The following is an 18,015-nucleotide window of genomic DNA, read 5'->3' as shown; positions in this document are numbered from 1 at the left end:
CGACGCTGGCTACAGTCACAGTCACGCTCCCGCTCTTTCTCGCTCCCACCCTCGCTCTCGCTCCACTTTGCGGACTTGACTGCTGGCGTGCCGCGGCCGTGCGCGTCTGAGTGGGAAAAAAGTGGCGCGAGGCTCTGCGCACTGCATCCACGCCAGAATCACGAATGCCAACACGCACACTGCTCAGCTGCCCGCACCGCCCAAACACAGAGGCGCGACAATTTCGCCTCGAAACGCCCTTTCGCGTTGCTCTCCTCGCTTCACGCGGCGAGGACCATGTTGGGCACCCCCTCCCACTGCTGCTCTCTGCTGTCGTTCGACAATGGCTTCAAGAATGCCAGGCTGCGATGCTGCAATTGCTGCAGAGACGGCCGTTGGTGGCTGTGAAGAGAGGCTAGTACGTGAGATCCGACCAGGCGAGCGAATAGAGCAGACCTTGCCACCTCTGTCGCGTATAGTGATGGTCGTGTAGCGCGTGGTCGGCCTGGGTCGCGTCTTGGGCTTCGAGGGCAGCGGTGGCGGCGGTGCGTGCAATCTGCTCGTCGACCCGCACCGTGAGCTCCTCGACGAGTCGCTGCAGCGTCTTTCGCAGTCGCTCACACTCGATGCGGAAGCGTTCGCGCTTGTGCGTCTCCGACTCGATCCAGCTCGCCGAGACGTCGGCGCTCATCGAAGCATCCGCCATGCTCGCATCAAAGCCTTCGTAGCCGGTGCGCTTCGGACGTGCGTCTGGCTGGGCTTTCCAGGCCTCGTACTCGCCGATCGACTTGTCTCGGACGAGCTCTTCAGCCGCCTCGTCGTCGTCCCCCTCCTCTTCCTCCGCCTCTTCCTCCTCTTCCTCTTCCTCATCTGCCTCGGCGATCGCGTCCAGTGGTGCACCGTCTTGCTTGGCTCGATCGCGCCGCTTTCTGCGGCGTTCGCGCCGTCGCCTCCGTGCAAGTCGCTCCTCCTCGCGCCCGCTCGCGCCGATGAAAAGCTCGTATGTGCTGACCACATCCACGCCCAACCGCCACGCTGCGTCGAATAGCACCTTGACCTTGCTCTGATCCGCGCGATGAAAGCAGAGCATCTCCATCTTGGCCACTGCCGCCGAGTGGGTCTGGATGGCATCGTCCAACGACACTACCCCCTGCAGATCCACACAAAGCCGCTCGCTTCCGTCCAGCACAACGTCGCGCTGGACGAACTCGATCAGCGTGCGCACCAGCCACTGCGCCTGTCGTCGCAACGCCCAGTACTTGCGCATGTGCAGAGTCTCGGGCCGCGCGAGCTTGACCGTGCTCGCCAGCTTCCAATGCGCATACTTGGCCTGCAGCAGGCTCGTAAAGATGCTCTGGTGAAAGCGCGTGCACTCCGGTAGGAACACGAACGACAGCGGCCACGGCACGTCGTACTCGACGCGAATGTCGGCAAGACGCCCGATCCTGGACCGATTCCGCGCGGCTGCGCGCATATCGCGGTCATCATCGCCCGTGTGGAAGCGTACGAGACTCGTGTCGATCCAGGCGCGACCGGCAGTGCGCTGCTGGTGGTCTTCCATGCAATCGTGGAAGCCCGACGTGAGCCGACTCGGCTCGATCGCCCTAATCGCACCGTTGCGTCGGTCGAGATCGAGGAAGAGCGACTCGGTCCAGCTCGACATTTCGGCACCGCGCTGCATGAAAAGCAGGCCGTGACAGGCTTCGAGGTGCGACTGCAGAGCATAGCCACCTTCCGGAGCCGGCGACGTGAGCACTTCGATCAGCCGCTTGCGAACGATCGCACTGATCGGCGACAGGTGCTGACGCAGCGCCCGACCTAGCCTAGGCTCGAGCAGACGCAGTGATGCGCTCCTTGAAGTCCCGGCTGTGGTCCCATGCCAAAACATGTCGGCATCCGGCTGGGAATCCGGCGTCAGGGGCAATTCCTCGGCCATGCTGCGGCTGTTGTGCGTGCCGTGAGGAAACAGGATTTGACGCAACTTGCTTCTCGCCTCCGATCCTGTGAATCTTTTGGCGGCGTGCTGGATTTGCGTCGCATCTGCATTTTCATCGTCCTCTAGAACGTTGTCCACCGTGAGGCCCTTCGTTTTTTGATCTGCTTTGAACAAAACCTCGACGTCGAGGATGCGTCCCAGGTCCGAGTCGGGCTGGACCTCGCCGAGCGCATCTATGCCAAGACTGCGGAGCAGTCCAACGCCCTTGGACGTGGTGATGACATCGTCTGCAATCGACTGCAGGAATGCCGGCGGGCTGTAGCCGTCTTCGGTGTCTTCATCCAGGTTTTCGCCGGCTTGCGCCTGGCGAGAGCGGTAGCCTGAAGTCCAGAAGCTCTTGTCCGAGGTGGCGAGGGAGACGTCGTGCTTGACCATGTGCTGGACCAGGCGATCGTCGAACAAGGGGTCGTCCTCGCGCACGATCGCGAAGCTCAGACCTCGTCGTATGAGTTGACACACCGAGCTCCATGCTGGTCGGCAAGCCGCAAGCAGACACCTGCTAAGGTCTGCCACGACCGTGTCCGGTACAGCCATCGTGTCTTGTTGGTGGACAAAGTCCAGCAAGGCTTGCAGACCGTCGATGAGCGCACGATCGCTTGAGATCCGCGCGAGTCCGGCTCCGATGCCTGCATGACCGATGCGATCGTTGAAAGCGATGAACCCGATCGAATGTAGCAGCCGGGACAAGAGCAGGAGTGAGGATGCCTCGCGGTGTACGTGGTCGACGAGCTGCAGCATTGTCGAGTATCGTGCTTGCCAAAGGGGCTGCGGTTTGGACGAAGATATCGATGCCAAGTCTGCATCCAGTTCCGAGAGGCGCAAGGACAGGCGTTCAAGCAGTAATTGTAGCTGCTCTGCAAAGGCTTCGACGGCAGGCGTTCGGGTCAGTGCATCGACTGCGTGGATGCTTTGCGTGACAGTGGTGTTGACGAAACGACGCAAGGTGTTGAAGGTGCTGGCGAGCGTGGCCACCTCTTGCATCTGCTCGGAAATGCCTAGGAAGAGGCTGGAGGGAGCGAATGCGCCGTCGGCCACGCTGTACTGGCCAGCGTCGCCGTGGTCATACATGACACTCGAGCAGCCCATCAGGGCCGAAAGGCTTTCTCGAACGGCGTCGACCTCCGTCCATGTTTTCGGTCCATTCCGCGCATCCGCGCCTATCAGCTTGTTGAGCGCATCCGCACGCGAGGAGCGCTGCTCAGTCCAGCGATCGCGATGTTGCATCTTGGTTGTGGTGGCAGGTGTGAGCTCCATGGCGCTGGAAGCGGCTCTGAGTCGCTCTCTGCGCTTTCGGTTCTCTTTGTCGCTGTCGTACTCGAGCTCGATCCGCCTCCGTCGCTCATCGTCGTCATCGTCCTCTTGACTCCAATCTGAGAGGTCTGAATTGTCGTGTTCGTCGTGGTGATCAATCCATGCATCACCTTGGAGCGGTTCGTCGACAAGGATGTCGAGCCACTCGCGTCTTTCGGCCTGCCTGCGTTGTTCGGGCGTCAAGTACTGTGCGCGAGCTGGATGGGTTGCGTTGAGCATGAGATTGGCAGCGGTGCGTGCGGTGACATCTGGCGGTTTCGAGAGGAGCAACAGCAAGCGCACTGCATCTGAGACGTTGTCCGGTCGAATAAGCGGATCGTGAATGTGGCGAGTGTCGAGGCCGCGGCGTTTGTACGAGTCTCGAGCCTGGTCGGCGAGATGCATGGACCTGTCGCAAGAGACGAGGAGCTCTGCATGGCACCTTCGGAGAGCAAGGGAGAGCTCATGGTCGAGATGGATGCTGTGTTTGAGCGAGAGCCCCTGGAAGGCAGTGGCGATCTCGTCGGCGTCGGCGGGCGACCATGAATCCTTGTCGATGGTGCGGACGGCTTTGGCCTTTTGCGCTGCCTTTTGAGTCGGATCGTTTATGCGTTCGGATAAGAAGGCTTGGAGAAGGCGGTCTACGATGCGCTCCTGCTCGACGCGCTTGTTCGTCTTGGCGCGGCCAGACGTTGATCGGGTCGTAGCGCTCCTCGATGTGCCGACGTTGGCGATGATGCCTCGGGAGGACCCTGCGACAGGCGCCATGTCGAGCCACTCGTCGCTGGTGAGCCTGGACGATGGCAGCGTCGCGCTTGGTTGGTGGAGGTTCGCAGGCGAGCGCAGTATCTGCCCTCCTGACTGCAGATCGACACTTTTTTTGGAGGAGGGAGCGGCGCGCCCGACGCGTCAATTTTGCTTCCTGAAGCATTGTGAGATCGAGAGTCTCATCCGTGACCGTTTCAAATTTATTCGCTTCTGCTGGCGCTGCTGAAGGCATGCCAGCGAGCGGTCGAGTCGGTCGAGGTGCGGGCTGGAGTGTGCAGAATGCCCGGGCCTAGGCCACTTGAGCTGCGTGTCAGGGCAGCAAGGAGGCGATTGGTTTGTGTTCGGCTCGGCCGACTGCCACACGATATGCCAGCCAAAATTAGGCTGCAAGCTGAGCATCAGCTGCGTCTTTGGTGGGCGAGAAGAAATCTGTTGGCGAATGGCGAGAGGCGGGTGGCGAGTGGGGCCGTGCGCGCATACAGACGTGCAGACAGGCAGGAAGACCAAAGCTGCAAAGCGCCTTCCGAGGCTCTGTTTCGCCCAAGCGAGCGTCAGCACCCGACGCAAGCAGAGAGGCGTGCCGACAGACAGCCCGACAGACGTCACACATCTCTGGCTCTGTCTCACTTGGCCTGAGGTGTTGCTCTTTCGGCAGCAGGTGTTGGCCCCAGCGTCGCTTGGCCGGGCGTCGAAGGTCGAATGGCAAGAAGTATAAGATCGTGCCGTCTGTCATAGCGTGCGTTTTGCCCCCACGACTCTTTCCACAAAGTAGACTCGCTTCCCTCACATCGATACTCTCAAAAATGTCTGGCTTCGACCTCAACCAGCTCGGCAACATGGCCCAGGGCTTCCTGAACAACAACAACAACCAGAACCAGCAGCAGGGCGACAACAACAACAACCAGCAGCAGCAGCACCAGGGCGGCAACGGCGGCTTCGACGTGGGCCAGCTCGCCGGTCTTGCGCAGAACTTCAGCTCGGGCAACCACGACAGCTCGCTGTTCTCGCAGGCGGCGTCGTTCCTGCAGAACCAGGGCGGCAACCACAACGTGGACGAGCAGAGGCTCATGCAGGACCACGAGGACGTCAACAACAACCCTGGCTCCAACTCGGCCGGTCAGATCGGCAACGCCGCCGTGTAAGTCGATCTTCAGCTCGTCTGACTATATTCGATTTGCTGACATCTGCTTTCAATCTGTTCTTGTACTTGGGCTGCGACAGTCTGTCCGCCATCAAGTCTGTACTCGGCGGTGGCGGCAACAACAACAACAGCGGTGGTGGTTTCCAGCAGAAGCTGGTGAGCGCTGCCATGAGCCATGCTGCCGACCTGTACGACAAGAAGGACGGCGAGGGCCAGGCGCAGGGCAACAAGCAGGACGCCGTGAACCAGGCGGCACAGATGGCCATGGGCCTCGCCATGAAGAACCCCGCCATGCTTGCTGGACTTGTCGGCGGCGGCAACTCGGGTGGCCTCGGCGCCCTGGCTAGCATGCTCGGCAAGTAAAGTGTCGCTGGCAATGATCGCTGAACATCTCACAATGAAATGAAAGAGATGCAGTTCAAAGGAAGGTGCGCGTGGCACCAACGAGCGCAAGCGCACGAGAAGCCTCTGTGCATGAACGCGGAGAAGAGACACAGACCTCACGACGACTTCAGGAACGGAACAAGCCGTGATTGCACGCTGGGCCGCAAGCGGTGTCGCGGTGTTTGAGGCGGCGTCTCCCACGAGGACGGAGAAGGGCTCCCAGCGGGGTTTCACGCAACCGCCCAGGGACACCAATCCCGGAAGACCATCATCCCGAGTGTGACGAGTCCGGTGCGTTCATGTGCTGTATTTGTGCCAACGGTGAGGTCTGAGCCGGAGATTGTTCCCATGCTGGGCCGAATGGCCATTCAGACCGACACAAAGGAGCTGTGCGTTTCGAGAAGGCCTTTGTTCGGCTGCTGTGGGCCTGTCAGACGCGGCCCAAGCGAGCGAAGCCAGCCTCGGCGATGGACTGTGGGACCGGAACCAGCTCTTGCCAGTCAGCCACGGGCAGGCGGAGCTTTTTTTCGCCTCAAAAAATTCGGACACGGGGGCACGCGCGTTTGGCCGGTTTTGGAAAATCGGTGGACGGACCAACGCATCCAACGCATCTTAGCTCTAAATTGTGCTGCTGCTGCTGCGCTGCCAAAAAAGAATGCGGATCGACAAACGCATGCATCAGATGCGTGTGCGTGGTGCGTGCGGCTCGAAAAGAGACCGGAACCAGCCCTGCTCGCCAGCACAGGGCAGGCAGGCACGAGCCGCCCTGTCTCACCAGCACGCACAACCCCGCCCTCTCTCGAGAGAGAGGCTTTTGCATCCTTCCAACTCCGCGTGCTGCGCGCGTCACTTGCAGCAAAAGCCTCCTCTCGTCGTCTTGGCTCGGCCCTGGGATTGCAGCAACCACTCAAAAGGCGTCGACCCCTGCTCACCCTGTCACCACCACCGTCTCCCTAGCCATCATCCGCACCACCATCCCAGTCGTCTTACACGAGCATCCGCGTGGTCAATACCCCAGCATACCTCTCCAACGGACGGAAGCAGCGCCAACCCCGTAGACAGGAAGCGCCATCGCACCATCGCAAGCAAAGCACACTCAACCCTCACTGAACACCCAGCACACACACACCGAGACCACCACGATGGCGCACGGACAGCAGTCGAACCAGTCGGCGTCGTTCAAGGTGGGCGAGACGTACAAGATTGTGGATGTGGTGGGCGAGGGCGCGTACGGCGTGGTGTGCTCGGCGATCCACGTGCCGTCGAGCTCGCGCGTGGCGATCAAGAAGATCACGCCGTTCGACCACTCGATGTTCTGCCTGCGCACGCTGCGCGAGATCAAGCTGCTGCGCCACTTTAACCACGAAAACATCATCTCGATCCTCGACATTGTCAAGCCCGACGACTACGACTCCTTCTCCGAGGTCTACCTCATCCAGGAGCTCATGGAGACCGACATGCACCGCGTCATTCGCACCCAGGAGCTCTCGGACGATCACTGCCAATACTTTATCTACCAGACTCTTCGTGGACTCAAGGCGCTCCACTCGGCACAGGTGCTTCACCGCGACCTCAAGCCGTCCAACTTGCTGCTCAATGCCAACTGCGACCTCAAGATCTGCGATTTCGGACTGGCTCGATCCGCCAACCAGCCCGAAGCGGAGGGAACGGGTTTCATGACCGAATACGTCGCAACAAGGTGGTACCGCGCACCGGAGATCATGCTCACGTTCAAGGAGTACACCAAGGCCATCGACGTTTGGTCGGTCGGATGCATTCTGGCCGAGATGCTTTCGGGCAAGCCGCTGTTTCCGGGACGCGACTACCACCATCAGCTGTCGCTCACCCTCGAGATCCTCGGTACACCTTCGCTCGACGATTTCTACGCGATCACATCCACGCGCTCGCGCGACTACATCCGTGCCCTCCCCTTCCGCAAGAAGCGCAACTTTTCACAGATGTTCCCCAACGCCAACCCGCTCGCGGTGGATCTGATGGAGCGATGCTTGACGTTCAGCCCGCGCAAGAGGATCACGGTTGAAGAGGCACTGGCGCATCCGTATCTCGAACCTTATCACGATCCAGAAGACGAACCCACCGCAGAACCGCTGGACCCAAGCTTTTTCGACTTTGACTATTGCAAGGAACAGCTGTCGCGCTCGGAACTCAAGCGCCTTATCTACAACGAGATCATGCGCTAGTCGAACGTAGCGGGTAGAGTTCAGTGTTTATGGTGACCCGGGAATTGCGTTGGCTACGTTCTCTCGTTTTTGCAATGGCATCGTTTTATCGTATCTCGCACAAACACCGAGCGTAAAAGCAGGATGCAGGAGGGGATATACAGAATGCAAATTTCAACGAGTTGGCGGTTTGAACAGCGAGGCAGAGAAGGGGAAGAGGTCGCAAAAAAAAATCTAGAACATGATCTCGGCGTCTTGGCGGAAGAGTTGCGAGATGGATTCGCCGTGGTGCGAGCGACGGATGGTCTCGCCAATCACGGCCGAGACGTCCATGATTTCGAGCTTGCTGTTGCTCGCCGCGGCCTTTTCGGTGTTGGGGATGGTGTTGGTGACCACGAGCCTTTCGAGGCTGAGCTTCTTGACGAGTTCAATCGACTGGCCGCTCAGCAGGCCGTGCGTGATGATGGCGTACACCTTGTCGGCACCTGCTGCCTCGAGCGTCTTGGCCGCCAGCGCGAGCGTACGGCCGGTATCCACCATGTCGTCGACAAGAATCGCGACTTTGCCCTTGACGTCGCCCACGAGGATCTCCATGCGCGACGAGTTCTCGTCGTCCTCCGAATCGTCGTCGTTCTCGGTTCCGGATTCGGCGACGTTCTTCTTGGAGCGCCCGCTGCGGACACGGTGACCCTGCTCGTCGGTCATGATCCACTCGCCCGTCTCGGCGCACTTGATGCCGTTGGCCACATCGCTGTACACGTGCTTGGACGAGTGCGACGACGAGATGGCCGAGCCGTGCGATTCCGCCGACACGCTCAGTGCGTTGAGCTTGTCCGTCGCCGCCCCCACCGCAGCGTTGGCACTGTTGAGACCTGTGCCGTCGAGCAGGTACGAGTTGGACATGGGCGTGCTCACGCCCGAACGCAGGTCGTCGAACGACGATCGACTCGACAGACCCAGCGTCTTCTGCGCCGCACGCTGGCGCTTGTGCTGCTCGCGACGACGGTTGCGGTTAATGAGCGCAAAGTCGACACCGAGCGAGTCGGCCAGTGCAGTGGCGCGCTTGGCACCACCAGCGTCCGGACTGACAATAATGGCGTCGCGCCAGTTGTCGACCTTGGTGCGGATCCAGCGCGCGACGCTCGGTTCGGAAGTGAGGTTGTCGACGGGGATGTCGAAGAAGCCCTGGATCTGGCTCGCGTGCAGGTCCATGGTGATGACGTGGTCGGCGCCTGCGACGGTCAGCATGTTGGCCACGAGCTTGGCGGTGATGGGTGCGCGGCTCTTGTCCTTCTTGTCGTGGCGCGAGTAGGGGAACGACGGGATGACGGCGGTGATGCGGCGTGCCGATGCGGTCTTGCACGCCGAGAGAATGATGAGCAGCTCCATGAGCGAGTCGTTGGGGTCGGTGTACGGCGAGTTGCCCGTCTGGAGCACGTAGACATCCTCGTCACGCACCGAGCTGCCGATGCGCACGTCGATCGACTGGTCCGCAAACTTCTTGCATACGCACGGCGTGAGCGGGATGCCCAGACGGTCGGCCACGAGCTGCGCCAGCTCCGGATGGCTGTTGCCCGTGAGGAGCTTGATCGAGTTGACGCCGGGCATGCTGAGAAGGCGAGCAGGTGCTGTGGTGGTGGCTATAGTAGAAGAAGAGGAGGAGAAAGCGCCAGCGCCGAGACGAGACGTGGACAGGTGGTCGGTGACGGCGGAAAGTGAAGCAGCAGATGCTCGCTGGAGTCAGAGCATAGCATGCCCCGCCCGACCGCAACAGCAACCAAATATGAAATCCTTCCGTGCGGGTCGGCTCGCTGCCCCACTTTTTTTCCTGCAACCACAAACGCACGCTCTCTCGGCTGCTGGTTGAGGAGGCCTTCCTTCTTGGGACGGAGAGGTGGGCTTGAAAGCCCTTCACAAGCCGCGAAAAAGCCTAAAAAATTCGCATCCGTCCGACTCGGCACCGAACGGTCGAAGGCGCCGAATCGGGAATCACGGCTTGCTCTCGACTCGATTGCGTCTAGATCGGGTCCATGTTGGAAGAAACGCGGGTTGAACCCTGAATCCAAAAAAGTAGCCTTAAACCGGCTCGGCGACCTCTCTCTCTCCCGACCAACCCGCACACGTCGGAGAGACTTGACGATACGATGGCGTCCAACTCTGCAACGGCTCTGCGCGCGGCCAAACGGCAGCTGCGCAAGTCGATGGCGCACAAGCTGTCTCTCATGCGCGCCGACGAGATCGCTTCGCAGTCGCACAAGGTCGCCGAGCAGGTGCTGCGCTCGCAGACGTACGCACAGGCGCGCGCCATCAGCGTCTACATCCACATGAACGTCGGCGAGGTGGTGACGGACCACATCTGCAGGTCCATCCTCAAAGACGGCAAGCGCCTCTACGTTCCGCTGTTTGCCTCGCCCGCTGCACCAGCTGTCGCGAGCGGGCCAACAGTGCCCGAGGCCCCCGCAGCGGCCAAGAGCGAGTTCGCCACGGATATGATCATGCTGCGGCTGCGTGACGTGGCCGAGTACGAGTCGATGGCCGCGAACCGATGGGGCATTCGCGAACCACCACTCACGTACGAAGACGGCACCATGCGCGAACAAGGTAAGTCGCCACGCTCTGTACTATCCGTCTGGCCGTCGGATGCACTGACACCAAGCCATGCGTATTTGTGCGACTACAGCTCTGGACGAAGCATCAGGAGGAGACGGTCTCGACCTCATCCTTGCACCTGGAGTCGCGTTCGACGAGACCGGAGGCCGACTTGGTCATGGCAAGGGTTACTACGACCGCTACCTCGCACGCGCCGATGAGTGGGCCGCCCGCAAGGGAAGACATGGACCCGTCACGGTGGCGCTGGCGCTGCGCGAACAGGTCCTCCCACCATCCGAGCGAGTTCCAGCCGATGAGCGCGATCGCATCCTCGACGGCATCATCTCGCCAGATACGTCGATTCTGCCTCCGTCCTCACGATGGCGTCCATGAGGATGAGAATGATAGCGTCCAAAGCGAATCTGCCGAATGCGTGAAGTGTGTGTACAGTGTGGATGCTCGTCGAGACGGGCCCCGGTGTAGACGCCGAACTTCCGTCCGAGTCAGCGCTTCGGATGTGGTGGGCATGGCGGTCAAACGTGTGCGGTCTCGCGCAGTTTTGCGCAGTCTTGAGCAGGACCCGTGATTGGCAGCAGAGCGACCGCGTGGCGAGGGTCAGGGTCGGAGGAGGGTGCGCCGCCGCCGGTTGAGGGATCTTCACGGCTGGCAAAGTAACGAGTCGGCTATTGGTGCGTTTGGTGCGTTGGTGCATTGATGCACTGCCGTTCCAACTCGGAGCGCATTGAGCCGGCAGCAGCATTACCGAAAAGGTCGCCGCGCTCTTCTGGCGCAGGGAAGCTGTTGGAAAGCCAGGAATAAAGTCGCCAGAAAAAAAAAAAGGAAGGAGAGCCTTTGGAAGCCGAGAGCTGGACAGTGCGCTCCTCCTCCTTCCGAGGCAGCCGGTGGGGGCCGCGCAAGCAGGCGACCTGCAAGCCCTGCCCAACTTGGCAGCTGCCTCTCGTCTCCTTCCTTGCTTGCGATCCACGCCATGCTGCCTTGTCGACAAGCATTGCGCACCTCGCTCGCCTCCTTCCGCACCACCACCACCAACACCACCTCTGCCAACATCAGAACCATGTCTTCGTCTGCCAACCTCGCCGGTGTCGTCGTGGGTGTCGACACCAACGGCGCCTCCACCGCCAAGAACGTCGATGTCTCGGCGCAGTGGAAGGCTTCGCGTGCGTCGTCGTCGCGCGCCAACGAGCTCCGCGTCTTCTACCCGGACAACAGCGCCCCCGTCGCCGCCGTCTCGCTCGGCGAGCAGAAGGCCGCACCTGCCACCACCCCGGACCTCCTGCCCTCGGAGAAGACGTACCTGCGCAACGAGCAGCTCGAGCGCGTCCGCCTCGCCGCCGCCAAGGGTGTCAAGGCCATCCGCGATCTCGGCGCCGGCCCTGAGGACAAGGGCAACGCGCCCGTCGAGAGGACCGTGGCGCTCGACTCGATGCAAAGCCCTCACGCCGCTGCCGTCGGTGCCAACCTCGGCCTGTGGACCGTGAACCACTTCAAGACGCGCGGCAAGAACGCTGCGCACGACAAGGACGCCGCTGTCCAGGGCGGTAAGGAGATCAAGGTCGTCCCCGTCGAGGGCGCCGCCGACGACTCGGCCAAGAAGCAGCTCAAGGATGCCGGCGACGAGGTGGCCGGTGTGGCGCCGCTCAGCTGGTTCACGGGTGAGGTTTACGCCGAGGCTCAGAACTGGGCGCGCGAGCTCAAGGAGACGCCCGCCAACCTCATGACCCCGACCATCTTTGGCCAGCGCGTCACGGCGGCGTTCAAGAACGTGCCCAACACGCAGGTGATTGTGCACGACGAGGCGTGGGCGCGCGAGCAGCGCATGAACTCGTTCCTCTCGGTCGCCGCCGGCACCGACGAGCCCGCCAAGTTTGTCGAGATCATCTACAAGGGTGCTCCGGACAACGACGCGCCGCCCGTCGCCTACGTCGGCAAGGGTATCGTCTTCGACTCGGGAGGAATCAGCCTCAAGCCCGGCGCGGGCATGAAGGCCATGCGTGCCGACATGGGCGGCGCCGCTGCTGTCGTTGCCACCACGCTGGCCATCGCCAAGCTGGGTCTGCCCATCAACGTCGTGTGTGCTACGCCGCTCACCGAGAACATGCCCTCGGGCAAGGCGACCAAGCCCGGTGACATTATCATTGCGCGCAACGGCCTCTCCATCGAGGTGGACAACACCGACGCCGAGGGCCGCCTCGTGCTCGCCGATGCGCTCACCTACGTCTCGGAGATCTACAAGCCGCACACGCTCGTGGACGTTGCCACGCTCACCGGCGCCTGCATGATCGCGGTGGGTGATGTCTACTCGGCCACCTTCACCGAGTCCGACAGCCTTTGGAACGAGCTGCGCATTGCTGGTGAGGCCGAGAACGACCTCTTCTGGCGTCTGCCCCTCAGCGACGCCTACCTCAAGCAAATTTCGACGAGCAACGCCGACCTGTGCAACACGGGCGGCCGTCTCGCCGGCGCCTCCACTGCAGCCATCTTCCTCAAGCAGTTCGTCGTCGGCCTCGGCGAGCGTGGTGGTGCTGCTCCCAGCCTGCGCTATGCCCACCTCGACATTGCCGGCAGCATGGAGGCCACGCCTACTACGACGACCGACTACCAGCCCAAGGGCTTCACCGGCCGTCCCGTGCGTGCCCTCGTCGAGTTTGCCCGCCGCATCGCTGCCAGCCAGTGAGCTTTGTGCGTGGCGAGGAATACGAAAAGTGTTTACAGTGTCTGCAGACGTATTGCGTGATCTTACGATGAGCGTTGTGTTGAGACGGTGAGAGTGTTTGACTGTAGTGAGAGTACTGCGAGGGTGTCGGTTTGCAGGTTTCTCGGAACGCGGCAAAGTGGGGCCGTGTGGAGGTTTTGCTGCGCAGTGCAGGTCCAGTGCGCAGTGTGGGGAGCGTGATCGAGGCGTGCGTGTCCGTGCGTCGTGGGCAGCGTGGAATTCCAGGGTCTGCCTTCTACCTGGGCTTGCCTTGCTTCCACATCCATACACAGCTTCATTCTCGACGCAAGACGCTCATCAAGAACAGCGCTGAAAAGGATTCAACGTCAAACACAAAACAGCGTGACGAGGCGACGCATCGCAGCATGGCGGCGACATACAAGCTTTCAGCTACTCTCGAGCAGCATGGTGCCGACGTAAGTAGACGCGCTGCTCAGTGCTCTGTCTCTCACTCCTTCGAGCATGTAGCTGACGTTTGTTCTCTCTCTGCCTTCGTGCTGTGCGACTGCAGGTGCGATGCGTGTCGGCGAGCTCTGCCGAGACGAGCAAGGACTGCCACGGCGACATTGTGCTGACAGGATCGCGCGACCGCCGCGCGATCGTGTGGCACCGCTCCTCGTCCAACCGCTTCACCGCCGCGGTCGAGCTGGGCAACCACGACGGCTTTGTCAACGCATGCGCGCTTCTGCGCTCCGACGCCTCGTACGCCATCACCGCCGGCCAGGACAAGATCATCTACGCGTATCAACTGCTCACCGCCGACGGTCAGGTGAGCGTCCAGCTCGATGGCAAGTCGAGCGAGCCACAGCCCACACGCACGCTCATCGGACACCAAGACAATGTGTGCGCGCTCGACGTGGGTCCGCACGGGCAGTACCTCGTCAGCGGCAGCTGGGACAGGACCGCCAAGGTGTGGCGCAACTGGGAGTGCGTCGCCACGTTCAAGGGCCACGAGCAGTCGGTGTGGGCGGTGCTCGCCGTCGACCACGACCGCGTGCTCACGGCGTCGGCAGACAAGACCATCCGGCTGTGGTCGATCGCGCAGCCGGCCAAGCCGCTGGCGGTGTTCGGCGGGCACACGGATGCCGTGCGCGGGCTCACTCTGCTCGAGGGCGGCGAGTCGTTTGCAAGCTGCGGCAACGACGGCAACATCCACCTCTTCTCGCTGCACGGCGCGGCATCGTCGGAGGCCAAACCGATCCAGCCGGTGCAGGTGCTGTCGGGCCACACGAGCTTTGTGTACAGCCTGGCGACGGTGCCGGGCGGGCGCGGCGAGTTGGTGAGCGCGGGCGAGGACCGCAGCGTGCGCGTGTGGCGCGACGGCGCGCTGGTGCAGACCATCACGCTGCCGGCGATCTCGGTGTGGTCGGTGGCGGTGCTTGCCAACGGCGACGTGGTGTGCGGCGCCTCGGACGCCACGGCGCGCGTCTTTACGCGCGATGCAGCTCGCGTCGCGGACGACGAGAGCCTCAAGGCGTACGAGCACGCTATCTCGACGCAGGCGCTCAACGCGACGCAGGTAGGCGACATCAAGAAGGAGGATCTGCCGGGCGCCGAGGCGCTGGCGCAGCCGGGGAGCAAGGAGGGGCAGACCAAGATGATCAAGAACGGCGACGTGGTGGAGGCGCACCAGTGGAGCGCGGCGTCGCAGCAGTGGGTCAAGATCGGCGAGGTGGTGGGCGGCGTGGGCTCGGGCCAGAAGAAGCTGCACGAGGGCAAGGAGTACGACTACGTGTTTGATGTGGACATCGCCGATGGCGTGCCACCGCTCAAGCTGCCGTTCAACCTGAGCGAGAATCCGTATGCGGCGGCGCAGCGGTTTTTGGAGAAGAACGATCTGCCTCAGCAGTACATCGACCAGGTGGTCAAGTTTATCGAGACCAACACGCAGGGCGTTAGCCTCGGTGGGCCGCAATATGTGGATCCGTACACGGGTGCCAGCCGATACCAGCCTGGTGGCGGCGCATCGGGCACGGCGAGCACGGCAGCTGCACCACCATCCACCACGAGCGGCAGCACTGCGGGCACATACACTGGAGCGCGCAACGTGGATCCGTACACGAGCTCGGCTGCCGCACCCGCGAGTGGCCACAGCAGCGCCGGCGTCGGGGCGGGCACCAGAGTGCTGCCGCAGCGCACGTTCCTCAGCTTCCGCACGGCCAACTTTGGCGCGATGCGGAGCAAGCTGAAGCAGGTCAACGAGCAGGAGGCGGTGCGGCTGTCGGCGGCGGAGCTGGCCGAGGTGGATGCGGTGATTTCGGCGCTGGAGACGGGTGCGTCCGGGCCGCGGTTGCAGATCGACGCTGTGCGCAAGGCACTCACATGGAGCTCCGGGTCACGACTAGCAGCGCTGGATCTTTTGCGGTGTGCGGCGGCGGTGGGGACGACGACGACGCCGCTCGAAGTGGCGCGCGAGGCGTTCGAAGCATGCGCATGGGCCGAAGCCTGGCCTGCCCCTGGGTCGGCGGAAGCCAAGGTGCGCGATGTGAACTCGATGCTGGCGCTGCGCACGATTGCGAATCTGTGGCAGGACGCTACGGCTCTGGGTGCACTCGAAGCCAACGCAGTGAGCGTGCTGGGTAGTTTGGGCGAGACGCACTACGCGGTGCTGGGCAAGAATGGGCGGGTTGCCTTCGCGAGCGTTGTGTACAATGCCAGTGCGCAGATGGTCGCCTCGACGACGCGCAGCAGTGCAGCCGGGATAGTGCTTGGGTTGGTGAACGAGGTGCTTGCACGCGAGCAGCACGACGGCGACAGCGAGGCGGTCTACCGTATCCTCGTCGCACTGGGCAACCTGCTCTGCTCATCCTCCGGTGCTTCGCTCAACGGCAGTAAGCTCGATACAACCCGTAACCTTGTCGCGGCTCTGAGCGCCTCGGCGTTGGGGAGCGAGGCGAGGATTAGCAGCATTGCGCGCGAAGTGTCGGAGCTGTTCTAGCGGTCTAGAACCTGCAGCATAGCAATGATAGCGGTAGAAAAAAGCGCTTTGATCGGCAGCGTGTGTTTTGCGCATAAGTTGAGGCGAGTCAAGGGTTCCCGTCGGAGAGAGAGGGTCGGGGCGGGACATTTCTTGGGCGCGTTTAGAGATCTCGTGACTCTTGGTGGTGGATGGAGGGGTTGCGCATTTACGCAGCAGCGTAGCGCGGGCCATTCACTGCGTCGCTAAGCTCCCTTGCACACGTCCTTGACACCTCCTCGCTTCTCTGAATCTCTCTCCCACTGTCTTTTTCGATCTGGTTCAAGTCTGAATCAATAAGGCTGTTTGGCTGGGATGCTTGCAGCTTGGGCGGGATGTTGGAGGCGGTTAATCTTGGACCGCGCCAAAACCAAAATAAAAGGGCGAGGCGCTAGGGAGCCGAAGTGCTGTTCGGCAGCATGCCGCCATTTTGCGAGGCTTTGCAGTGTCGAGGAGCGCTACCGCTGGGCGAGGGCGGGTTGCGTTCGAGGCCCTCCGATCCAAGGAATGGTCCCGTGCTGAGCTTCTCCCCTCCGCGCACACAAGCGCCTCGAGGGGTGGCCATTTTTCGGCGAACTGGACCAGCTGACCCTTGTGGAGCTTCCCACTTTTCTTTTACCCCGCATTTTTCTCTTTCGGCTCCATGCAAGCTCGGCTCGAGCGAGCAAGGGGCGCTTGTTCTGACGTCCCTTGTGCCGCAAAAGCTCCACCTCCAGTAGCGCCGAGTCTTGCTTGGCACCGCGAGCCGCATTGGGTGGTTGTCCGTGCCGCGCGCGCGCGCGCGAGTGCCACCGCGAGCACCATTAGCGCTGGCCAGGGGAGGAAGCTGCGTGGTGGGGGGGTGTGAAGCTGCCGCTGGGCCCGGCGCAATGCCGCTCGAGCCAAGCTCCTTGAGCACTCTGCAAAGCAGCCAATATATAAAGCCCCCTCCCCCAACCCCGCATCTTTGCTGGCACGAGTAGCACCAAGAGTTGCGGCGACTCTCTCTCTCTCTCTGTCTCTCCCTAAGATCGTTTTGCACCAACTTACCCACCGTACAGACCTAGACCCTGTTCCAAGATGGCTACAAAGGAGGCAGAGGTGGCGTCGACCGAGCATCCGACGTACTCGCACGCCGATGGCACCAACGGCCATGACCTCGGTCGACAGATCTCGGTCACTCTCACCCCCCAGCAATTCGAAGGTACGTCCCCGCTCTTCCCCTCTCCCTTCCCTCTCCCCCTTTCCAAACACCATGCTGACTTTCCTCGGTTGTATGGGGGAATAGAAATGTATCTTCAGCCGGGCATCAAGTCCCAAAAGCAGCTTGGGCTCGTCAAGACCCTCGGCAACCCTACTGCCTTGGGTATCGTTTCGTTCGTGATCACCTTTGGCCCTACCTCGTGCTGTCTCATGGGATGGAGGGGTGCATCTGCCAACTCGCTGCTGGCCCTGATTGGGGCCTACTACTTTATGGGTGGCATGGCGCTGTACGTCGCGGGGATCCTCGAGTTCATCATCGGAAACACCTTCCCCGCTCTAGTATTCACCAGCTTCGGCACCTTCTGGCTCACGCTCGGCGGCTTCCTCGACCCCCGGAACGCCGTCCAAACTGCACTCCTGACGGCGGAAGGTGGAAGTCCAGCCACGTACTACGTGCCCTTCGGCTACTACTTGATCTGGTGGGCGGTGTATACGTACTTCCTGACCTTCGCCGCGTTCAGGACCAACGTGGTGCTGGTTTGGATCCTGCTCTTCGTCGCACTGGCGTTTAGCACGCTGGGTGGCGCGTATCTCAAGTTCGGCGAGGGCGCAGCGAGCGAGGCTGCCAAGTTGGTCACGGCGGCGGGCGCGTGTGGATTCGTGGCGTGTCTGGGCGGATTGTATATCCTGCTCCACCTGTGTCTGGCCGCCACCGACTTCCCCTTCAACATCCCGCTCTTCGATCTGGCTCATCTGTGGGGCACCAAGCAGTAAGCCCAGATCCACCACTCCGTTCATTCCACCTTTCGCACCGTC

At 61.8% G+C, this 18,015-nt stretch overlaps 7 protein-coding genes across 7 annotated transcripts; 5 read left to right on the top strand and 2 right to left on the bottom strand.

Moving 5' to 3' along the window:
• Positions 1-394: 394 nt before the first annotated feature.
• PAN0_006c2895 (uncharacterized protein) lies at positions 395-4,033 on the bottom strand (the record flags this gene model as incomplete). Its single annotated transcript, XM_014801537.1, has 1 exon — positions 395-4,033. The coding sequence occupies one exon, from the start codon at positions 4,031-4,033 to the stop codon at positions 395-397; it is 3,639 nt and encodes a 1,212-aa protein (XP_014657023.1).
• An 803-nt stretch (positions 4,034-4,836) lies between these two features.
• Positions 4,837-5,537, top strand: PAN0_006d2894 (uncharacterized protein; the record flags this gene model as incomplete). Its single annotated transcript, XM_014801536.1, has 2 exons — positions 4,837-5,171; positions 5,255-5,537. 2 exons carry the CDS (start codon positions 4,837-4,839, stop codon positions 5,535-5,537), a joined length of 618 nt encoding a protein of 205 aa, XP_014657022.1.
• Positions 5,538-6,700: 1,163 nt separating this feature from the next.
• PAN0_006d2893 (mitogen-activated protein kinase) lies at positions 6,701-7,759 on the top strand (the record flags this gene model as incomplete). Its single annotated transcript, XM_014801535.1, has 1 exon — positions 6,701-7,759. One exon carries the CDS (start codon positions 6,701-6,703, stop codon positions 7,757-7,759), a length of 1,059 nt encoding a protein of 352 aa, XP_014657021.1.
• A 213-nt stretch (positions 7,760-7,972) lies between these two features.
• Positions 7,973-9,346, bottom strand: PAN0_006c2892 (uncharacterized protein; the record flags this gene model as incomplete). The annotated part of the gene is made up of 1 exon (XM_014801534.1): positions 7,973-9,346. One exon carries the CDS (start codon positions 9,344-9,346, stop codon positions 7,973-7,975), a length of 1,374 nt encoding a protein of 457 aa, XP_014657020.1.
• Positions 9,347-9,882: 536 nt separating this feature from the next.
• PAN0_006d2891 (NAGB/RPIA/CoA transferase-like protein) lies at positions 9,883-10,720 on the top strand (the record flags this gene model as incomplete). The annotated part of the gene is made up of 2 exons (XM_014801533.1): positions 9,883-10,339; positions 10,419-10,720. The coding sequence occupies 2 exons, from the start codon at positions 9,883-9,885 to the stop codon at positions 10,718-10,720; spliced, it is 759 nt and encodes a 252-aa protein (XP_014657019.1).
• Positions 10,721-11,315: 595 nt separating this feature from the next.
• PAN0_006d2890 (phospholipase A2-activating protein) lies at positions 11,316-15,999 on the top strand (the record flags this gene model as incomplete). The annotated part of the gene is made up of 3 exons (XM_014801532.1): positions 11,316-13,018; positions 13,210-13,477; positions 13,573-15,999. 3 exons carry the CDS (start codon positions 11,316-11,318, stop codon positions 15,997-15,999), a joined length of 4,398 nt encoding a protein of 1,465 aa, XP_014657018.1.
• A 1,077-nt stretch (positions 16,000-17,076) lies between these two features.
• PAN0_006d2889 (transcriptional activator of ethanol catabolism AlcS) lies at positions 17,077-17,973 on the top strand (the record flags this gene model as incomplete). Its single annotated transcript, XM_014801531.1, has 2 exons — positions 17,077-17,200; positions 17,285-17,973. The coding sequence occupies 2 exons, from the start codon at positions 17,077-17,079 to the stop codon at positions 17,971-17,973; spliced, it is 813 nt and encodes a 270-aa protein (XP_014657017.1).
• Between the last annotated feature and the right edge of the window lie 42 nt (positions 17,974-18,015).

The sequence above is a fragment of the Moesziomyces antarcticus genome (genome assembly GCF_000747765.1).
Source record: "Moesziomyces antarcticus DNA, scaffold: scaffold_v10006, strain JCM 10317, whole genome shotgun sequence".
Lineage (NCBI taxonomy): Eukaryota > Fungi > Basidiomycota > Ustilaginomycetes > Ustilaginales > Ustilaginaceae > Moesziomyces > Moesziomyces antarcticus.
The sequence above is the reverse complement of the archived record's forward strand: the minus strand, read 5'-3'. Positions and strand labels throughout refer to the sequence as shown.